A 24,062-nucleotide genomic window follows, 5' to 3' on the forward strand; every position below is an offset into this window, starting at 1 on the left:
CTTTTTTTTTTTTCTGTCCTTTGGAAACTTAAGGCTTTTGGTTTCCAAGGAATAGATCTAAGAAACACTACTACCAATTACAAGGTCATCATAACCTTATTTCACCTTATGGGCTTGGAGCTTAAAACTCAAAATGCCTCAGATCAAAGTTATTACTTTTATTAATGTAGCGGTAACGCCATCCTCTACCTTAAAGGTTTGGAATGATTACAGTCCCTACGACTTCCCCCTGCAGATTTCTCGCTCATGTCAGAGTAAGGCCAAAGGAAGATCTGGATACTGCATTAACTAATAATTATATTACTATTTAAATTAAAAACAAAAGACACTCTAATGGGACTCCCTTTCCCAAAATTGTCTATAATCGAATTTTTCAGGAAAGCATTAGAACTCCATTGAGCAATGACTATCCAAACTTTAAAGAAAATCATTAGATTCGTTTTCAAAAACCCTAGAATGGTTGAGAAAATTGGTCCTGTTGAGGATATTGTTCTCTAGATTACTGTAACGTGCCTTGAGGCTCTCAAATAGAGCTTCTTGCAAGTTTTAGTTTTTGAGCTGGAGTGTACGCAAAAATAATTACCATTTTCTAAAAGAAATTCATTTTGTGGATCTTTGTAATAAATAATAAATAGTTTCTATTCTAAAAAAAAAAAAAATAATAAAAAATAAAATAAAATACTGGTCTAGGAGAACTCTTTATTGTAATATATGGTTCACTCCTAAATTGGTTCTCTTCCTACTAATTAGGTAGATCCCAAATTATAAAACTGAAAACACTTGCAGGGAGTTAATTAATATGAAACATTTTCAATATGTACAGAGGTAAAAAAGAGGAAGAGATGAGAGGGGGAGCTTCTGCCAACGAATAAATTCTGAAATTAAATCTTATTACGGAACTTCATTAATATGTATAACAAAATTCTGTAAACAAAAATATTCTGTTTTCTCTCTCACTCAGTTATTTGCGTCAGCAGGGCACTCTTGCGTTCACAACAACTAATAATTAATTACACAAACTATTTTAAAATGCGCACTTTTGCAAATCATTAGAGATTGTTTAACTGATTACCTGTTTATTTGCCAGGGTTTTAGTTGAATACTCTTCTTGGAAAGAAAATAAATTTAAGAGCATGTAGCTAGATTCAAACCTGGCATCTCTGCATGGGATTCTTACAAAGTTTCATATTCATATTCATTCATTCAAAGTCTCGGTACAACTTTACGCTTATTTTTTTAGCCAGTAAAGCGTGGAATTTAGTTTTTTAAAAAAAACCCACAGTATGCGGAATTAAAACCAGACAATGACGTACGCAGGGCAAAACAACCAAAAGTTTACAACGTTATAATAGTCACTGCAAGCATTCTTTCTGCAATTTCTGGGGCTTAAGATTACTGAGCATTCTGTGCTCATTCAAAATCTTGCACGTATGCATTGCCTAGTTAACTAGAGACGCAAGAGCTTTTACAAGGAAGAAAAGAGCTTTGAATTCTGTGCAAAATGAAATCTTGCTCGTACTGAGCTCTGAACGTCTATCTAAGTTAAAAACGGCATTGCACAAGGGTTGAGAGCTTCTATTTGTGTGCGTAATTCCCAATCTCTAATGCGGAGACCAAACATGTACCAATCACTTATCACTTGGCTGACTCCCACCATCCCCCTCCGTATAAAATACTTGGCAGTTCTATTGGTAAGATAAAGGAAACATTCCACCAAATAATATTCTTATAGCATTTTATTAAAATTTCTAGTTGCTATCGTTAATGGCAATTTTATATTTTTCACAACGAGTATAACGTCGAACGCACCGTAACAGAGATTTGGTTTGACTCGTGTACGTCAAACACGCTTAACTGAATAAAGTATATAATTAATTACTTCTTTAAACCCTTTGACGGAGTTGATCACTGCCACTCATTCACAAACTTTATTCCAAAGGTATATATGGTTCACTCCTAAATTGATTATCTTCAGACTTATTGGTTAGATACCAAATTATGAAACTGAAATCAGCATTCTCTAAAAAAAGAAATAGCTGTTACATCGGGGAGTTCCTCAAACATATTGCTTGGGCCTTTTTTGTTTTAAGCTGAACATCCATTCATTTCCCCATTCTCAGAAGATTTGAAAATGTATTCTGTCATAAGAACAATTCAGGATGCTTCAGCATTCACTGAATAGTCTTGATGATTCATGCAATGCTAACAGAATGCAACTAAATACTGAAAAGTGCAAAATACTTTCTTTCACTTTCAGTCGTGATTCCTTCATCTACAAGTACTCTATAGACGACACTCCTCTTCACAGACAAACTCTTTTTAGGGACCTTGGCATCATGTACACTACAAACCTTTCAAACTACTTAAACTGTACAATGACCATCAATAAAGCAAACGTTTTAGACTTCATCCAGAGGGCTACCAACAAATTTTAAGATCCTTAGGTAATGATTGCTTTGTACAAAGTTCTGGTGCAACCTATTTTAGGAATATTGTCCTATTGTATGGGCACCTTAGCAGAAAATTTACATTAGCGCCATTGAAGCAAAATATAAAAAAGATTTCTTTTCGTTTATTTCATGAGATAAGCACTCAATTAGACGCACCATACGATATCTGATTATGGAAACTGCTGGTCTTGACCCTTTGACTTTAATTTATAAAGTTTTAACGCGCAACCTATTTAGTTAACTACTTCTACAGTTTCTCCTCACTAAATTTCCACGCTCCAAAGTGCAATACGCGGCAGAAAATTCTCTTTTCAAGAACTACCTACGAGACTGACTACCTAAAATTTAGCCCCATCCCCAGACTAATGACGCAGACATTAGTTTCCCAGACAAACTTGAACATGATATTCTTTTAATTTCTGCAGTTGAATTTGAAAATTACTTATTAAATTTTCGCTAAGAATGATAATTGCCAAAATGGATGCTAGTAGTAAATAATTTATAAGTAAAAAGTGAACTATACGTTCACAGTTTAATAATGTAGTTATACATCAGTATTAGTGTTTTACTTTATATTTTAATATTAAGAGATTTTTTAGTCTTTGTATTATCTTATATTTGAGTAATTGTATTATTTTAATTATCATTTTTTTAGTCATTATACTATTTTTGTCATTGTACATTTTTAGTCATTTATAACTATCAAGACATCATAAAGTCACTACATTAATGCTGTAATTGTACTCGTACAAACCCATTTACTTACTGGAAATAAAAGCGACTTCAGGAGACCAAAAAACATAAAGAAACAAAACTCTTATTGATTTTCGTTACTCTACTCTGGTAAGAAAAACATTTTCATCAAAATGCTCTATCATTATTCCCTAGTCGAGCGAACTTCTTTTAAAAAACCAACTTTTTCATTTATAATATAATATAACATACATTGTACATATCAATACGAGTATGGCTATTTTATTTTCACAGCTTACAGAGTGAGCAGATTGTATACACTAAAGTAATATATCCTTTCACCCTGTCTAATTAATATTGCAAAATTTTATGATAATAATATCCACACAATCTCTTGTTTTTTTTTTATTTTGTAGTCTAACGCAAATAATATCCTTGGTCCAACATGAGGAAAATGGGAAAGCTATTAAAACAGGTTATTTTTCTCCTTTTTTTTTTTCTATGCATCTTGAGACTATAAATAATGGGAACGAACCACGAGAACGTCACATTACGCTACGCTCTCAACCAGATCTTACTGCACTGAAGAAACAGTCTCCAGAAAACACCATTATTTACTTATATATTAAGGTATTTTAAATTTAATTAATTATTTTATTTTATTTAAAATACAATTAGTGAAAGAATATATGGATTTTATTTTAAGAGAGTATTTTTTAAGTATCAAAGTTTTGATTGAAATTTTTACTGATTGACAGTCCATAAAATATAAAAAGGCCAGAGTGTTAAGTAACTTTTAATTAAACAGAACATCTACAGCAAGAATAAAATAATCCAGAGTCAGAAATATAATTGTAGGTTTTAATTGGAGCACCTTTGAACGTCTAACACTTGAAAATAAGGTGTACTCGTATATCCTTCTATCCACCTTCACTCTTTTTTTGAAATAAGATAGATTTTTTTCCACACACACAAAGACATGTAAACCATTTACTTATAATCACTTTTTAAGATGATTCCTCATAATTTGTCCATTTCTCCTGAACCGTGATATCATAAGAGAAACAAACTATTAACTGAAATTGAAAATTGAGACAGAGTCGATGGAGTTATTTTGAATGGACCTGGTAATGCTGAGCTGACGGAATTTATAACTACTATACAATAATAATTAAAATTGAGACCAAGGAATAAAGGTTTTGATAAATGTAAGAGAATTTATTCGCCTGAATACACACATTGAGTTATACCTTGTTTCGTTTAACAATGTTATTAATTATGTCTTAGACCAAACGAATCACGCAAACCACGTGAATGGATATTACACTCCTAATTGGCTCAAATGAAAACTTATTTATTTGCTTTTTATCACATCAATTTTAAATATGTGGTACCAATATGGATGATTATGACAAGTTACAGATGGAACCAGCAAAAGAAGTTTTAGAAGAACAAAGGAAACGATCGGTGACTATCCTAAGAGGTCCCCATCGATCCCACATGAATCATATGCTGATTAAACTTCCCCTGGCGTACCTAACTTTCTTTGACACAAACACATGTTTTTCAGTATCTGTGCTACAAGCCATATCAGCAATATTCGCAATTACAGTATTAATTACTTAAATAATAAAAAGTATCAATTTATTCTTTCATATTACGGTTTTCATATTAAAACATTCCGGTAGGACAGTTCTATAAGGGTTAGTACATTGCTTTATTGCATTGTGTAAAGTTTTCTTAAGCGTTTTATAAAAAATTAGTTGCCTTTAAAAATTATTTACTAAATAGAGGAGTATAAAAAAGTATTTAAATAGCTTATGTTCCCAGTACATTAAAATGAAATAATGAATTTTATTATATTTAAATAAAGAAAAGAGATTTTGTATACAGGGTTTATAGGGAGAAGTGGTCGAAACTTCGTGAGGTGATTCTGGACATCATTTGCAACAAACATTTGCTCCGTTTTGTAGATATTTTTAATTTTATGTTTTTTCAAGGTACTACTACTTTTTAGCAAACACTTGCCTATATTTCTCAAACTACTAAAGCTAAAGCAATTTCAATAAGCTCATTGGAAAGAAGGTTAAATTTCCTTTTAAATGATGCCCAGAATCACCTCCCGAAGTTTCGACCACTCCTCCGTATACAGTTGAAAAAGAAAAGCTTGTGACATTGGTTATTTGTTGGTTTTGAAAAGATATTTAGAAAACCAGCATGAAATGGAAATTCAAACAAACCAAGAGTAAAGAATGGACTAGTCCATTCAGTTATTTTGTTGTTTAGCCATCGCTGATAACTGATTTATTAAAATATGATTTATTAAGCACAAAATGAATTAACCAGATCTTACTTTTACATAACCAACAGGTTTAGCTTCAATAATTCAATAAAATAATTTAATAATGATTTACTTTGTTAGACTATAAATTCAAAATTAGCTAATCGGTAGAATTAATTATTTTAGACTGCAAGAATGGCAATGAGAGATCCAAAAACTTATCACAACTATTGCGATCTGGCTGGACAAATGGATAGAGAGGTTTTATCCTATATAAAGGATCTAGTATCACTGGATGATAAGGAGCATGTCCTGGATGTTGGGTGTGGACCAGGAATCAATACTTATAGAAATATGACTACATTTCTACCCAAAGGATCTACTGTTGTTAGTTTTTTAATTCTCTGTTAGCTTTTTAATTGATCAGATGTTAATTTATAGTTGCTCTCAGAACCAGAAAACAAAAACAAAATAATCCCTTTTGCAAGAGTTTTCTAGGTAATGCTAAAATAACTAATTATTATTGAACGACGAATAATGAACAAACAAAAAAATTATCTATAAATTGTAAAAATTAATCTACATAATAATAAAATAAATAAATGTGATGTGAAATTTTATAAAATGAGACAAGGTGAGATCTGCAAAAATCTGTGTTAATAAGGAAATTGCGGAAAATAATTAAAGTGTTTACTTGGTTGAATGCACTGAATTCCATACAGACAAGAGTGTGTTTTACCCTTCTAACTCATCCGTTTACGCGGTTTACTTACTTTTTTTTATTCAAAAGTAAGTGGAATCTTTGACATTGCGATTAAAACTGTGATTACTACTTATATTTTACACAAATCTAGTTAATTCGGCTAATTTATTTCTATTGAAATAAATACAAAAATAGCGTTTTAATAAATTTATCTAAACTGAAATATATAACTTCTAATGTGGTGTAAACCTAAAAGTCTGAAGAAAATTATCTTTATTTCTTCAAATAATATCATCCTATTCTAATAGTTTAGACAGAAATTTCTATTTTTAATTGTAAATGCTACTTTTCTTAAAAATATTTTGGTAAACGATGAAAAAAGATTAGGTCGACTTTAAATCTATTCAGAATTACATGAATTTAACCATTTTACAGGGTAGAATAGCAACGATCAGCATTTACTGAACACAAATTGAATTTCAAATTTGGATCAGTAGCAATTTTCTTACATAAAAATATCAAAGTTATTTCCGTCTTTATATTTTGCAAATAATAGTATACTAGATACTGGCATTAAACAATGTTGGGCAAATCAGACAGGTGACAAAAATTAAGAATTAGTTATGACCAAATTGTGCCGTACATCCATTACAATTAAATTTAACACCAATAGATTATTTCTTAATAGATTTTATGTTATTGTATTACAGACAGGAGTTGATATATCATCAGAGATGGTTGAATTTGCCGAGAAACATTATTCCAGTCCTTCAATGAAATTCATAAAATTAGATATTACGGACAGTAATTTATGGCCAACATGGAGGAAGGAGGAGTTTTCCAAAGTTTTCTCTTTCTTTACTTTACATCGAGTACTAAATCAAAGGTACAAATTATATTTAATTATTATAGTATAATAATAATATAATGCTTATAACAGAAAAAAAAGAATCAGGGTTGTTTTTAATCTTATCTACAAAGTAGATTGAACCAGAAAGTAGTGAATTTAGTTAATTTAGAACCAAGGGCATCATTCTATTCCGTCCCTCCAGTAATCGTCCTACAGACCTCTTCTAGCCATTTCCTCATCGACCCTGTAACGAATAGAATTTCAATTTCCAAGTTCGAACTAGACTTTTCTCCACACTCATCCTTATAGTGTGCCAGTTTCATACTCTTTAAGTTGCATTCTCTCCTCAATTCCCTTCATTTTCCTCACTGATCATCCTTGTTTTCCTGATAATGTATCACAAAAGATCTCCACTACTTCAATCTTCTTTAGTAGCGTCTTCATTGTCTAGATCTCAGCGGAAAACAATTATAATAAAAAAAAGAGTTCATTTCGTCCGGACAATGTTCTTGTCTTATTTCTTTTTCCAATCTTACTGCTTTTCCGTCTTTCTTTTTTCCCCTTAAATTTCAAAGTTTCGAAGAAAAGTGGTTGGACCCGGAAAAGTTTACTGTACACTATGTTTGCGATTTTTTTTTTTTTTTAATTTTGGTATATTTTTAATAGGAAGGCGTATGAAAATATGTACAACTTGCTGAAGCCTGGTGGAGAAATCATTACAGTGACTCCGATAGAAGATGGCTTGGACATATTAGCACCATTCCTAGCGAGATTGCCAAAATATGCTAAATATGCAGACGTTAGTTTTACTTATAAAATTATTTTGTAATGTCTGTAATATGATTATTTTGTTTAAATAATCATATTTCGCTTATTGTTATGAACTCATATACGGAAGAAATGTACGTTTTTTTAAATTTTTTTATAATTAAATGTCTTTCAGAAAATAAAAAGAATGAACGTACAGTTCAATCCTAGTGAAAACAATTTTAATGAAACCAAGAATATATTGGAAGGTCTTGGATTTAAAATTAAGATCTGTGAAACTATGTTAAAGACATTCTGCGCTCCTTCAATAGACTATGTAGCCGGTATGTATGAATATTTATCTATTTAGTTTGTCCGTTTTATGAAATTTAAGAAATCATCTGGGAATGGTCTAGTAGAATAGATGCTGCCAATGGTTTTTCTTACTTTTTCCCCCTTAGTTGCATCAAATTACTCAGTGTTTTTTAGCAAAGTACTTTTTTTAATAGCCGTATTAATTCATTTTTTTTTTTTTCTTTAAAACACATTACACCACTAGTCACAGAGAGGAGATCACGAGGCCACTGTCTTTTAAGACGTCTTGTTGGGTTGAAGGTTGAAATGAAATTTTCAGTATCGTTTTTTGACAACTTATGCGATAAAAGGAATGTTAAGATTAGAATGTATAGTCGGGCTAGAGATGTAAAATGGAGAGTTAACTAGATCGAAGTATTTTAGGTTGAAGAGATTGAATCCTTTGGAGATTGGTGCGTTTGGTTGAACCCCACAGCTCTATTCCTTGAGTCCAGATAGGTTTTTAAAATAAAAGTATAAATTAGTAATTTTTTTGTCCAGAGAGAGTTTAGATCTACCATCTAAGAGTCTTTTAAGCTGTAGAAAGCATTTGTTTAGTTCTGTTATTTTAAGTCTACTTTGGGGATTTCAAGTAAGTCTTCGTTCTAAAGTAAAACCCAAGGTAGCGGGCGACGTTCTCGAATTGGTACCAGCTTACAGAAGACGGAGGAAGAGTAAAGTGACGAAAAGTAAAGCTTCATAGCATCCTTTTACAACTCATTATCCGTTAATTATAGTGTTTTCTTTTACGAGAGGTAGCTGGCTTGAAGCCGGCAGTGCTCTAACTAAGAAGGTTCCGGACGTTAATGCTCGCCCCTTTATTAAAATAATAACATTACTGCGAAATATTTAAAATAATTTTAAATAATAATTTTATTTATTTTTATTCCTGTTGTAGAATTTTATGGAGTCATATCCTGCCTCTCTAATATTTTACCGAAGAAACTATATGATGAAGCCTTGACAGATATAAAGAAAATTTTGATAGAAAATGAACTACTTGAACGATGCAACAGAGGCTACATTTTGAAATACAATTTATTAGTTGTCTTGGCCAAAAAAAAGGAGATTAAAAATGAAACAAAGTTAAAAATTAAAGAAATTAATTCTTTTAAAAGCTATTGTATAAAATAAAAAAAAAAGTAGGAAGATATTAAACTGAATTTGTTTGAATATTATTGGCGAAGCTTCATGAACCACGGTATTAATATCCAAGATTAATGAGAGCATCTGTCATGAAAGCAAAGACAGATTTGTTAAATTTTAATAATTTTGTTATGATGCTAAAATAAAAGAAATTTCATTGCAGAATAATGAACCTCAATCTATTTACTTTTCCATTGCTAATAAGCAACCTTACAACTTTTTGTGGCAATGTTAAGATTTGCACTGTGAAATATTAGCACTCAATAACTCCTGCATTGTTATTTAATTGCTTACCTTATTAGGAACTATTCATACATTTTCAGCCATATGATAATGTTGTAACCTCCAACTGACCTCCATACCTCATCTAATTTTATTTTGTTTTTATTTATATTTTTTAATTAAAGTTCGTGACGTCTGAGATAATTGGTGTCTGTAAATATTTCAGTTCCCTGTTAGCCTCCACTAGTTTTTTCTGGTCCATTGACGGACTGTTCTAATTTTTTTTTTATATATCTCATGAAGAATACCATTTGAATTATGTTTTTCTGTCTTCCCAAGAAGAGAAACGTTTACAATAACGAAGGATGCCGGTTAAGATTGAATTAAAGCTAGAATTTAGAAATAATGTTTATGCTCACCAATTGTTTGTCAACGATTAAAGTATGTTTGCTAATCTCCCCCGTTCAGGCTTCTTAATTTCGTAAATCCAGCGCCTGAAAAATTGGCTTTAATTTACTTTTTACTTTCACGATGATCTTTCTTTAAAAAATTGGTTTCAGGGCAGTTTTCGGGTAGGAGTTTAGGTAAGCTGTCCTGTAAGGGGCATTCCAGATTAATTTACAGTTTTAGAAAATGAATAATGTTGTTAGTTAAGAATAAAATATGAACCCAAAAATTTGGGGTTTTGAGGAAAACTATGAGTTATAGCTTGAGGAATGTAGTAAGATAAAGTTGTGTGAGTGTTCACCTAAGATGATTTTTATCTTATTTTCTCTTACTCAAAGTAAGAGGGAGCATTGTGATCGGTATCCACTGGAAAAACACGTATTTCCAATCCAAGAAAAGTGATTTTTAGAATAGTAAGTAGTAAGTAAAGTAAAGTAATCGCCTATTTTTTCAGGCGGGGCTTAACGTCCAACTACCAATTAGGTGTCGTGGACGGAGGCGACTAGCAAACATACTTTACTGTAAATTTCTTTTTATTAACCATTAAATAAAATCCAAGGCCTAAAGACCGGGAATCGAACCCAGTACCACAATACATATTAGCTTCGCAGGTCTCGCCTCTAACCGCTCGGCTACCGTGGCGCCTTGATTTTTAGAATATTGCTGGTGGGATTCAGTCTCTGAACACTAAGAAATGAAAAATCACAAGAAGTAGGAAGCGTATTTTCGTTTGCTTTCTAGAAGAGAGACTTCTAAGCAATTTGCTCTAAGGTGTCACTTTAATGGAATGTAAAGGTCCAGTCATCTACTGAGGCTTAAATGAGTTGTTATAAGAGTAAGATTTAAAAATTAATGACCGAAAGTGTGAATTTTCTTAATTTGTTTTTAGTTTTGTCAATTTTCTCATTAACCAAAAGAACCAAAACTGAACACTTAAACTAACACCTTTAAGCTTTTCCAGAATATAAGCAGTATTCTGGCAGAGGGTTTTTTTTTTTTGTTAGGGTTACCCAAAAGTCTTCTATTTGTGTATCTTTTCTTTAAAGCCAGAACCAGGTTTGGAAATTTAATATTTTTGAACATAATTATTTTTTGTTTTAACATGTTTCATTAATCACGTTTCAGCGCCCTCTAAAATGTAGCACCGAGGCGTAACGTCAGGCATCAAGGTCCTCTCTAATTATCACTGTTTTTATGTTAGCAACATACGTCATAAATCCGATTAAATCACTATAATAATGCTAAGTACTTTCTTGCAAATTTATTAAACAATTCACTTAATTCCTTAAATTCTTTAGAATATTTATTATTCATTATTATAATTATAATTATCCATTTATTATAATTATCCATTTTTTAAAGGAATATCCAACCTTTTGTATTCATAATTTGTATTAATTTTTCTTGGTATTTTTCCTGCAAGAATCCCCTTTTTATTACTTCACGGAAAGATAGATGTCACTGACCTAGAAAATCTAAAATACTCAATATGTGTGGGCTAGATAATTATGAGCACTAGCTACTAAGATTGTAAACTTATAATCCATAATTTTTCTATAAATCTGAAGTTTCCACTAAAAATAGTAATAATTATTTAATCGTTAGATTTTATATTTACTCGTACATACTTACATATATATTACAGTCTACAAATATTCAAGATTTCATATTGACCAGCTAATTAGGAAACGTGTAAATTTAGAACATGTTTTAAGCTATGGAAAGTTAAGCTTCCATTGTCTCCTAAATAATTTCATCTCTAGTTTATATTTTACTGGTAGTTAGAGTCCAATTTATTCTATAATAGATTAAAATTTCATATTGACCTGATGATTGTGTAGCGAGATATTGAGACCAAAATTAAAAATTTCTGTGGAGGTAGGAATTATCATTAATTTCTTTTTTGCCAAAAGATTTTTGGCGGCCACAGTCTTTAAAGAGTACTGCAGGATTGCGGACAATACTGTTAAATATTGTTCATTAAGAACAATTATATATACATATATATATATTGTAGTCAGTTAAAGCTAAAACTATAAGTTTTATTCACATTTTAAGTTTTTACGCAGTATTGCTGATAAAAATATAAACGGTATACGTAATATTCTTCTTGTAGTAGTAATGTTAAAAATGTATCCAGAGAAATTATTGGTTATTGAGCACTGTCCACAACTGTTGCATACATATTTTATTATTGTTGATATTGAAGGTGACCAAATAATCAATAATTTCGAATGGGAGATTATATTTTCAGTTTGTTAAAATAATTGTTAAATCAATAAACAGAAATATTTAGAAATAATCTTCATCCAGTCCATTTGTTGAGAATTTTTTTTAATAGGTTGTTAAAAAAAAGGAAAAGTTTTTTGAAAAACTTATGATTTAAATCAAAAATTACTTATTACTAATTCATTTTTATTTATTTTTTTAAAATTAGCACCTGTTCTCTTTCACATTCTAGAAAGATACAGGTATCACTTTTTTATTTTTCCACAGTGTACTAACTACAGTTGCTCTCATTTGAAGCAAAACGATCCATGGTATGAGTCCCTTTGAGGAAAACAAGATGATTTAAGTGTTTTTCTTTTTTTTATCTTTGTACTATTCTGGGATACATCATACGATACACACTACAAACTGTAAAAACAATATTGGAAAGACGTTTTAAATACTAAATAATGCATCATCATGAAGGAACATGTGTTTGGCAATGTTAAAGATATACATGTGATCTAAAATTAGTTGGTTTTATGTTTTATTCTCACCAAAATGCCAAAATCCAAAAGCGCCCGAGGTATTAGGGGCAGCTGGTACGGCTTGATTAATCTTATTTCTTAAATTGTTTATTTGATGTATTTGTCTATGCGACTTTCTGGCGTTAGTGTTGCAAGTACAACTACCCCCACTTTTCCTATATATACTTTTTTATGCAATTACAATCCTTCCATAAGGAAAGTAGTTACAAAAAATTTAATTTTTCAACCACATCAGGTTATAAATACAAGACACTGTACGCCATGTTCAGTTAACCTCTGATTCAGGTAAATAGAGAAGAGGCTCTCCAAGTGATCAACTTATTGCTTCTAGACAGGTAAATTGTACTTATATTGAATTGATTTTTTTAAAATTGAAGATTAGAAAAACGCCTTGAAGCACTATAAATATCTGATATGGTCAACCATATTGCTCTGTTTCTCCAATATGGAGTAGAAGAATATAATTAATTTAATAAACTAGAATCAAAGTTAAAATAAATAATAGCAAATTTTGTCTTAAAAAAGAAAAGAAAGAATTAAAATAATCTATTCAAAACCAAATTAAATAAAAAAGGAGATATTTAAAGCAAAATAAAAATTTCTGTTAAATAGGCAAATTACTTTTAGAAACCGGGCACCCTAACAGAGAATACAATAAACTTGTTTTTTACAATATCATCAAAATTAAATAGATATTGTTTATCATTGAAATAATTATTGTAATATTTACTATTTGACATTCTAATTTTGTAAATCGGACAATTACGATTTATTTTTATCAATTTTGTGATAAGAACCGTCATCGGTTAAAATATTTAAACAACGAATTGAGAACAGTATTCATGGCTGTACTAGATCCAAGTTTATTGGAGGATACAGTTTATCTTGTATTAATATAGATACACGTTCTATGCATTTCATCATGGATAACAGCCTATCTAAACCAAAATATTTCTCATTTCAGTTATTTAGTATCGATTGATGCAAAATTGTACTTATTTGCGAACAATTACTAGAAGAAAACTTGAAGGCACCCAGATAATAATTATATTTTTTACACATGATATTTTATTGTTATTACAGACAGTATTTTTAAATATTTTTATCCGACTTTTTTGACAATATATAATTTCAGTTTTTGGAAAATTTTGGAGTTAAAATTACCTAGGATTTGGTTGATTTGTTTCACTTACAATGAAAACCTGATGACTTCGATTTTTGAATTGAGTTTTAATTGGAATTGGATAGTTCGAATTATTCGATAAAAATATATCTAGCTAATAATTGGATGTTCCATTGTTAATTACTTCTTTTATAAAAATTAACTGATATTATTTACTTTTGACAGACTGTAGGTTGTAACAATGGCAATGAGAGATCCACAAACCTATCACAAGTATTGCGAAATAGCAGCACAAATGGATAGAGAAGTATTATCTTATATTAAGGACCAGATGTCACTTGATGATAAGGAGCATGTCCTTGATGTTGGGTGTGGACCAGGAATCAATACCTACAGAAATATGGCTACATTTCTACCCAGAGGATCTACTGTTGTTAGTTTTTTAATTCTCTGTTAGCTTTTTAATTGATCAGATGTTAATTTATACATCTGCCGGGCCTTTTACCTAATTTTATTTTTTTAAAAAAGAGATTGCTAGACTGGGGAGGATTTGTGTACCCGAAGTATGGTTGTTTAAAATCTTCCAGTACCGAATGGGGAAAATTATGTTAGGAGAAAGGCCAGTAAAGATGCAGGAAGTCAATTGTTCCTTCTCTGGGATTAAGAGAGAGATTTTTCAATCCGCTTGCATTGTCTATCACCGGACAGAGAATGGCTTACAGAGGTACCAAGAAAGAGAAAATCTTCAGGCAACAAGTGCACATAAGCAGACCTAAAGTCTTCTTTGATAGTTTGTTTCCAATGAAGTAAACAGTACTCTTGACTTTCACGAAATTATAATAGAGCTTTAAATGTTTTGATATTGGTTATAATTGATGGTACCGTTGAGAACGTTCATATACATTTGGCGCTAACCTAGCAAGAGCAAACTAAGGCTGTCATTTATCTAGATCAGCTCATCTACTTTACAGACAGATCTAAAAAAGAAGACAACGTAAGTTGCTTGAAAGAAAGTTTATTGGTCAAATTTTACTTTAGAAATAATAATGAATCTAGGTGAAAAATGTAAACATTTAGAAAAACTAGATTTTCTAGCATTAATATACGAATCCTAAACTTATCGCTTCTCGGCCTTTTGGCTAAGATCAAAGTGTAATGAAAATAAGACTAAATGACTCAGTAAGAACAGTTAAAACGGGCAGGTCTTTTTGCAAGACTCGACGATGAAAGATGGTCACTTGTTATAACAAATAGGAACTAATTTGGAGATTTAGATAGGTGGTGCGCTAAAAGGATGTGAGAATTTCTTTAAGGAGAAGTGGTTGAAGATTGCTAAAGTCTATGAGAAGTGGACAGTTCAGAGAGTGTCCTTCGCCTAGTTGTCCGTCGCCCTAGTTTCTACAAAAAATATTATCAACAAAATTCAAGAAATGAAATATAACCAATAAAGATGAAAAGTTCAATAAGAATTATTATGATTGAATTTATTTTTGTTTATTGCTATTTTATTAAAAACAGTGTTCTAAAAAGAATATTAAGAAAGAATAAAGGCTATATTTAACTATCTAGTTAATTTAAATTACAGACAGGAGTTGATATATCATCAGAGATGGTTGAATTTGCCGAGAAACATTATTCCAGTCCTTCAATGAAATTCAGAAAATTAGATATTACGGACAGTAATTTATGGCCAACATGGAGGAAGGAGGAATTTTCTAAAGTTTTCTCTTTCTTTACTTTACATCGAGTACTAAATCAAAGGTACAAATTATTTTTAATTATTATAGTATATTATAACAGGAAAAAAAAGAATCAGGGTTGTTTTCAATCTCATCTACAAAGTAGATTGAACCAGAAAGCAGAGAATTTAGTTAAAATAATTCTCTTCTTCAAGGACTGCCTTCAGAACCAAGGGCATCATTCTATTCTTCCGTCCCTCCAGTTATCCTCCTGCAGACCTCTTCCAGCCATTTCCTCATTGACCCTGTAACGAATAGAATTTCAATTTCCAAGTTCGATTAGACTTTTCTCCACACTCATCCTTCTAGTGTGCCAGTTTCATACTCTTTATGTTGCATTCTCTCCTCAATTCCCTCCATTTTCCTCACTGATCATCCGTGTTTTCCTGATAATATATCACAAAAAATCTCCTACTACTTTAATCTTCTTTAACAGCGTCTTCATTGTCTAGATCTCAGCGGAAAACAATAATAATAAAAAAAAGAGTTCTCTTCGTTCGGACAATATTCTTGTCTTATTTCTTTTTCCAATCTTACTGCTTTTCCGCCTTTCTTTTTTCCCCCTTAACTTTCAAAGTTTCCAAGAAAAGTGGTTGAACCCGGAAAAGTTTACTGTACACAATGCTTGCGATTTTTTTTTTTTTTTTTTTTTTGTTAATTTTGGTATATTTTTAATAGGAAGGCGTATGAAAATATGTACAACTTACTGAGGCCTGGTGGAGAAATCATTACAGTGACTCCGATAGAAGATGGCTTGGACATATTAGCACCATACCTGGCGAGATTGCCAAAATATGCTAAATATGCGGATGTAAGTATCATTAACCATTTCATGAAGCATTTTTAGTTCATAAATGTTTGAAATAATTTCTTGTTTAGCATTAATTTAAAGAATTGGTGGTATTTTATTACTAAACATTCAAAATGGAAGAAAAAATCTAAGACAAAATTGCAAATATATATTTTTGTTTATTTATTAGAAAATAAAACAAATGAACGTACAGTACAATCCTAGTGAAAATGACTTCAATGAAACCAAGAATATAATGGAAGGTCTTGGATTTAAAATTAAGATCTATAAAACTATGATCAAGACATTTTGCGCTCCTTCAATAGACTATGTAGTCGGTATGTACAAATCCCTTTTTTCCTTCCCATTAATTTGTTATTTCGATTTTTAGTTATTTCAATTTTAAGAAGCAAATCTTATTGAGGAGGCGTATCCACCACCTTCAGTCTGGTTTTATAAAATACGTTACCTTATACTGCTTTACCCTTATTCTTGTATTGTGCTGATAGCTAAATTGTCCAAATTCATTTTCTCTGTTTCCAAGAATATTGCTAACTTATTCATTTTTAAAGCTTTGAAATTTCAACCATTAAGGGCTTTGTTTGACCAGCCTAAATCGATATGTTTTCTTTAAAGTAATAAAGAAAAGTTTACACAGCATCACATTTGTATTAGAATGGGTAAATTACTCCTCTTTAAGGCGAGTAGGCATTATGCTTCATTGTTGAGATTATTTAAAACAATTTAGAGTTCTGTAGAACCAGAAAGCTTGAATGTGAGCAAGGTTGGGTCTACCATTTATTATTAAATTTTTTAATGATGATGAATATATTTAAATATAACATTGAAAAATAATAATGTGTTAACATATTAAATTAATTTATTTTTATTATTTAAGAATTTTATGGCGTCGTATCGTACCTGTCGAATATTTTACCAAAGAAACTATTTGAAGAATCCTTGACAGATCTAAAGAAAATTGTAAAAGAAAACGAATTACTTGAACGATGTAACAGAGGCTACATTTTGAAATATAATCTATTACTGGTCTTAGCAGAAAAAAAAAAATTTTAAAGGGATCATTTAATAAAGAAAGAGAAAAAATTACCTTAACCTTAATGTTACAATGTAACTAATTGAACTGCACAAGTGGCAGTTATATTATTAAGAATAAGGGTTTTAGTTAAACCCTGATTACAATTGAGTTTAAATCACCCTTAGCCTAATTAAAATATACTAATATTTTGTATTACAAGCTTTAATTACATGTATTATTAAAACTTGCAAGTGGTTTAGATTAAAGTAAAATTGTTTAGATATAACCAGTTGATATAACATTTCAGCTTGTTAATTAATAATGTTTTAGAGCCACTTAGGAAAACAAAATTGTGGTTAATGATTTTTTCGCTCAATGAAATACACAAAAATTTGGATGATTGAACGTTTCATTTAACCAAAATATAAAATAAGAAACATTTGTCCTTGTGTAGGATTTTTGCACAATTTAAAAATTCTCTCCGGCAAACAACTGACAAAAACCGTAATGTGATAATAAATAATTAAATTGAAAGAAAAACTTACCATTCCAATTATTAAATATTCCATTAGATTTTTATACATTCTCTCGCTTATCGAATTAAACTAAAGTACGTACAACATTATAAATACTTGATGCTGTAATTATTGTTTTGAATTCACATTTTACAAAACACCACATCATATTACACCTGAAGAATATCTCATTAATAGTAAACAGTGAACGTGTCACATGTGTTTAGTTGAAGGTAAAGTACTAAGTACTAGTACCATCTTCACTTTAGTAGAGATTAGAACTCTAAAAAATAATACCAACTATTTTTTAAACTAGTTTAAATCCTACTTTGAGAATATATCTATCTAGGCTAAGACCATGGTAAGTTTGGTAAATAAATATTTTAATAGTCACGCTAAACTCAATGCTTTGAACAAAGTTCGAGCTCCAGATTAGTGAAGGTTGCATCAACGTGCAATTTATAGGCTTTTAAGTACATGGACTTGCCGGGATAGAAGGCAATAAGAAAGCGGACTATCTGTCTAAGGTAGGCTGCTGCGGTATTGAACTATGATGGTTGCTAAAGTGGAACAGTTTTATATTTGGGAGATAAAGGAGGTGGAGAAGCTTGAAAGACAGGATATAGACAGTATTTTATCTCCAAATACAGAGTTTTGGGGAGCCAGCCATTTCTTAAAATAGGAAGAACGATCAATTTTGAGTGTATGGATTGTGTTGAGCGGATTGAGGATGATATACCACTACCAAAGACAGTGTAGCTTTCGCCAGGGTGCACGGGAAAGGTTTACTCTCAAAAAAGTGGTTGGAAGACTTAGACACTACTGGCAGATCGGGAGGTTGCTTTTAGGAAATTGGTTAGGGAACCAGGGGATGTGAGCTACTTGGGCTCGTTTTCCATACTGTTAAGGTATTCCAATAATGATAAAGTATACAGCATACTATTCTGATTGTTACTATAACAATATATGATATGATTGGATATTTTAATAAGCCAATCAATCATCAACTTTAAAGTTTTTGTATGGCTCAAACGAAAGGGTTGATTTTACAATATTGAACTTGGGAGTTCTTTTTTTTGTTCCTTAATCATGTTTCCTTCCTTTTCTCATTTTTCATCTTCCTACGTAATCCTCTTGATTATTTCTTTAATCTTAGTTTCACATCTCCTTAATTAGGTAGCTTAATGGTTATCACACACTTTCCTAAAATTACCCAACAAATTCTAGGATACTTTTCAATTAATAATGGAAAATAAACATTTCCTTTTTGTATCAATTCAACACTGAATAACATAGATTCTTGGTTTTTATTAATAACTTTTTAAACTGTTTTAATGAATTCCTCTTAATCTCTTCATCCGATGTTAGAGTCCCAATTCCTAAATTTATTTTTACACTCTAAAGAAGACAATTCAAACTCGAAAGTTTGATCATCTTTCTCAGTGAGAAAAAGTTAAAAATGAAACACTATTTTCTAGCCAATTAATAATCAATTGAGTCCTTTTGAAGTACATGATGATAACAGTTGGTCAATTTTTTACCTACAGCAATTATTGTATTAACAGTAAGTTTGGTCTAAGTTGTACAGTTTGAATTCAACCTAAATTTTTTAGTTCTTGTTTGTCTGTTATAATAGGAATTTTGAAACATCTATTTTTAAAGTGATTTTATTAATATTTTGTGAAAAAGAGATTTGACTCATCAAATCTTTCAATAAGAATACTTCTTTAAAAATTTTCGAATTCCTCAAATTATAAGTGTTCTACAATCATAATGATTTAATTTTTCTACAGAAAGGAGCGATGATTGTCAACAGGGAAAACATCTATACTGGTTATAAAATCGCCAAACATTTTGGTATAATATTCGATTATACTTGTATCTCAATATTGCAGTTAATTAGAAGTTATGGAATAAATATGATTGCTTTTTTCCATTTTTTAATTGAGGTAATATTGAAATTATCATTTTTTTATTTTGTTTACATGATACTTTTTATTGAGAGTGTAATAAAAGGCCTTTGCTTCGTGCTGAAACAAATTGTTATCCTCCAAGAATAAGTGGCATGCTTTATAAAATATTAAGAGTATGATTGCCTATAAATTGCTTACACGTTATTTTTTCGTTTTCAGATTATCACAAATTACCAGGAATATGATCTATTGGAGTTAATTGAAATGATACATTTCGCTACGTTGCACGCTAACTGTATGCTAATGTGTTCAACTTTAACATTTAATTCCAGAAACATCATAGAATTTACTGAATTAATCAAAACTGAATTTCATGAAGAGATACATACTTTGTCAGCAAAACAGAAGATAGTCGTCAGAAATACGCAAAAATTTATTTTAAAATTTATCCAAATAAGCGCCATGGTTCTATATTGTTCAAACGCTGCTACAATGCTCAAAAGGCCGATATTTTACAGCACAAAAGACAAAATATCATTGCCTTTCGACGGATGGTTTCCTTTTGAATTGAATTCAACAATTAGGTGGGAAATTGAAATGCTTTATAATTTACACATAAAACTAGTTTTGGCTCGACATTTTGTTTCTTATCGTGTTTTCTAGACGTTCAAAATTATATTTTTTTTTCCCCCATAGAGACTCTGTTAAACCTTTTCAGCCAGTAATAACTCTGCTACTACTGTTTGTTCATAGATTTGTTGGCGCTTTTACATTTCATCTTATCATTGGAATTAATATGGTGTCTGTACATTATGGAATGTTTTTAACTTATGTAGTTCATGTGCTACAGTTATGCGGGCAATTTGAATGCCTATCGGTTTATATTGATGAAACCTTTCAACATGCCCATTATTCTAATGGCAAACAATTGCAGAGTGGAAGCGAACAAAGAGAGGCGTTAATTAAATTTAGGACAAAGCTTATAATTAGCCAACATATTCATTTATTAAGGTGAAGTACTGCTTTTATAATTAATCGTGTAATAGAAATATTTCTTCTAAAATACCCTAGACCATCGGGAGATGGCAAATCAAACACCTAAATTGCTAATTAAATGTTCATTATTTCCAATAGAAATTTGGTATAAGTGCATAAAAATGCACAAACTAAGAATCATTTCTATGATTTGTTCTACTTGCCCAGAAATCTTTGGGATACTGATAAATGTCTCACCAATGCAACCAAGGAAAAATGAATGCACAACAAATTGCAAGAATGGGGAATGACAATGCAGGATATTCCTGGCAAATGTGTTTACTATTCTCATCATAGAATTACTCCAACATTGGAATGGTTGTTTGGCAGATCGCAAGCCTTTTTACGGACCTGATATATGATCTTATGAGACTAGATTGGATCCTGTTCTGACAAGCAGAAGAGGATAACGACCCTGCACGTATTATGTTAGTGTGTTAGGCTCTCTGATGTTCCGCTCGATGATTCAAAAGAAAAAAGCTTTCATAGTCTTCCCAGAAACACCTCACGATCCTCTCTCAGACAAATCAAACTGGCAGGTTTGGTTGAGGTGCTACGACGTTTAGGTTTGTTGTTAAAATTAAACACTTTTTTGAAACTATACAGGCCTAGAGTGTAAGATTTTTATCGTAATTAATAAATCATATATTTACCAACTAGAAGGTCTAAACAATGAACAATTCTTGTAAGGTTACTAAGAATTCGCAGGTCTTTGGTAAAGCAATTTGCACATATAGTTTTAATTAGTGCTATCATTTTTGTTGCAGTTATTTCGAGATGTTCTACATGTTGTATTCCAAGTTTCTGTTCGTTGCCGGCACCACTTCTGTTGCACTTATGTGCACAGTACTATACATAATTACGGTATGGCTTATATACATCATTTATTTTTAGATTTTATAACCATGCTTAGAACTAGGACATCCCCAGCCCTTTCTAAAGCCTCTCAAGTCCCTACTGCTGGGGGTATCAAACTCAATTAAAACACGGACCATTTGGTGCAATAGGCGAGATTCACGCGGGCCACATCATTTTTACAAATTTGATTTGATAATAATTTATGAATCATGTCAATAATTTATGTATGTCATGTTATGACATTACAACTCAGAATGCTGTAGAAATCTAGACGAACTGGAAATACCAATTCGGTATTTTTCCCAAATGAAGGCTACCCTTTCTGTTTATTTTGGCCCTGATCATAAAAGTAGGTGACAAAGGCAGAAAAGGTAGAAATCTAGACGAACTGGAAGCCAATTCGGTATTTTTCCCTTGTATTTTACCTTCCATTTCCCAAATGAAGGCTACCCTTTCTGTTTATTTTAGCCCTAGCCATAAAAGTAGGTGACAAGAGCAGAATAAGTAGAAATCTAAACAAGGGTTGTCAAAATCATTTAAAAGACGAGCAATTAGGTGCAACAGGCAAGATTCACGTAAGCCTCATTAAATTTACAAATTTGGTTTGATAGGTATGATCCACAATATCTCAACCCAGAACACTCGTAATAAAGTAAGATCCCAAAAGAAGTGAATGGTCCACTTTCAATTTGGGTATGACGTTTACTTTAATAAGAGAACATTATAAAAACTTATTTCAACCTATCTTTTCTGCTTTAAGGATCCAGATGTGGAAGTAAAAGCAGTATTTACTGTGTTCGTCTTTCTCCTTTTACCAGAAGCAGTTTGCATTGGAGCTTATTGCTATTTTGGACAACAACTTTCAGATACGGTAGATATTATAAATTTCTTTTTATTATTAACAAAGAAATTAAAAATAAAACTTGGTTTTCAAAAGGATATATTTGCATTACAGTGCTCAGCCATTCCTGAAACTATTTACTTTAACCCATGGTACTATGAATCAGTAAATATCCAGAAGTATCTTTTAAACTTACTAACAGCTAGTCAACGAATGAAGATAATTATGGCCGCAGGATTGCAGGAATTTTCAATGAAAGGCTTCAGTGAGGTCATTATTTGAGTTTATTTATTATTAATATAAGTTTTTCAAATTTAAGGCGCACCAACAAGCCGAGATTATTGGCGCCCGGAGATGTTTTCCGTGTTGGCTAAGAGATTAAGCTCAGTACAAGATCCCCACGCGAAGATCTACTGCTGACTCTTAGAGTTTCCTTCTTAGGAACTTCTCACAACTCACTAACGGAAGGCCGGCATGCACCTGAAAATAGCTCTGATGGCCTCACATGTTGAGACGCATTAAATTAAAAGAACAAAAAATACACCTAAACTATCAAACACTGAACATCACAAAATTCACAAAGACCTATTTCATATGGACAACTAATTAGCTTTAAGTAATTACAACAAACTGCTAGCTCACCATCACATACTATTTCGCACGAGCTGCTGTTTGAATACACAGCAACAGCAATCTTTCCAGTTTTCGATATAATTATAATATACTCGAAAACCAGTTGAGAATCCAGCAATTCGTTTTCGCCCTCGTCACAATTGTGGCAATAACTTTTCCACATTCTATATTTCAAAATTTGTATTAATGGTTTCTATTTCGCTAAAATTTCATTATAAAATCTGTTCTCTTTTACAGATCCTGAAGGCTAGTTACTCATACTTCAACATGTTGCAGTCAGTTCGTTAATTTTCATTTGAATTCTATGTTTTTAAATTATAAATTTTGTTTGAAACCTACCTGTATGTACAAAATTTCAATGTAATCTATTTTACATAGTGTTGGATGTAACTAATATATGTATTTATGCACTTTATTAATACATTGTATCAAAATTTATTACATATCTTTTTGATTCATATTAGTGGAATTTAATTAGGAATTAATAAATATGAATTGCTATTTCTAATTTCTTTTATCCTAGTAATGCAAACACTAATTTACTTCTACATGAACTGTGTATTTTGGCAGCAATTGCTTTTATTTTACATTAAAAAATTTGAATTAATTTTTCTTTTGTTTTTTATTAATATTAAAACCGTAGGTGCCTTTTTGCCAAATCTTTTTTTTTTTAATTTAAAATCAGTGGCATCAGCTCTAAGAGCCTAAAAAAGTTAATAGTTAAATTTAAATTTAACCCAGCTCCGCAGTTCTGAACTATGGATCAAGGAATAAAGACCAATTGATTTATTTTTTAATTCACCTAGCTTCCATTATTCCAGATTTGGATCACTTTTTTTCGCACTGTCCACACGTCTCATTTACTTGGATTCCTCCTCAATATTTTATTCAATTCAATGCTTTTGAAACCTTATGTTAGTCTTCTGTTTC

The 24,062-nt window shown here is 31.1% G+C and overlaps 2 protein-coding genes across 2 annotated transcripts; both read left to right on the forward strand.

Moving 5' to 3' along the window:
• Window positions 1-3,624: 3,624 nt before the first annotated feature.
• Window positions 3,625-9,396, forward strand: LOC141456951 (juvenile hormone acid O-methyltransferase-like). Its single transcript, XM_074133374.1, has 6 exons — window positions 3,625-3,773; window positions 5,611-5,811; window positions 6,838-7,013; window positions 7,644-7,776; window positions 7,921-8,068; window positions 8,977-9,396. The coding sequence occupies exons 1-6, from the start codon at window positions 3,645-3,647 to the stop codon at window positions 9,210-9,212; spliced, it is 1,023 nt and encodes a 340-aa protein (XP_073989475.1). The 5' UTR covers window positions 3,625-3,644; the 3' UTR covers window positions 9,213-9,396.
• A 3,085-nt stretch (window positions 9,397-12,481) lies between these two features.
• LOC141456994 (uncharacterized) lies at window positions 12,482-23,636 on the forward strand. Its single transcript, XM_074133445.1, has 11 exons — window positions 12,482-12,984; window positions 13,998-14,205; window positions 15,358-15,533; window positions 16,190-16,322; window positions 19,646-19,801; window positions 19,985-20,349; window positions 20,519-20,776; window positions 21,568-21,664; window positions 22,419-22,529; window positions 22,614-22,769; window positions 23,370-23,636. Exons 2-11 carry the CDS (start codon window positions 14,014-14,016, stop codon window positions 23,418-23,420), a joined length of 1,695 nt encoding a protein of 564 aa, XP_073989546.1. The 5' UTR covers window positions 12,482-12,984; window positions 13,998-14,013; the 3' UTR covers window positions 23,421-23,636.
• The last annotated feature ends 426 nt before the right edge of the window (window positions 23,637-24,062 follow it).

Source organism: Rhodnius prolixus, unplaced genomic scaffold, assembly GCF_049639745.1.
Source record: "Rhodnius prolixus isolate KJV_2025 unplaced genomic scaffold, Rpr scaffold_10, whole genome shotgun sequence".
NCBI lineage: Eukaryota > Metazoa > Arthropoda > Insecta > Hemiptera > Reduviidae > Rhodnius > Rhodnius prolixus.

Excerpts from the sequence above, each read along its gene's own strand:
- LOC141456994 (XM_074133445.1), top strand. The coding sequence starts at position 14,014 with ATGGCAATGAGAGATCCACAAACCTATCACAAGTATTGCGAAATAGCA. Across the intron at positions 15,534-16,189 it reads CATCGAGTACTAAATCAAAG|GAAGGCGTATGAAAATATGT; the intron begins GTACAAATTATT and ends TATTTTTAATAG. Across the intron at positions 21,665-22,418 it reads CAGTACTATACATAATTACG|GATCCAGATGTGGAAGTAAA; the intron begins GTATGGCTTATA and ends TTCTGCTTTAAG.
- LOC141456951 (XM_074133374.1), top strand. The coding sequence starts at position 3,645 with ATGCATCTTGAGACTATAAATAATGGGAACGAACCACGAGAACGTCAC. Across the intron at positions 5,812-6,837 it reads TACCCAAAGGATCTACTGTT|ACAGGAGTTGATATATCATC; the intron begins GTTAGTTTTTTA and ends ATTGTATTACAG. Across the intron at positions 8,069-8,976 it reads TTCAATAGACTATGTAGCCG|AATTTTATGGAGTCATATCC; the intron begins GTATGTATGAAT and ends TTCCTGTTGTAG.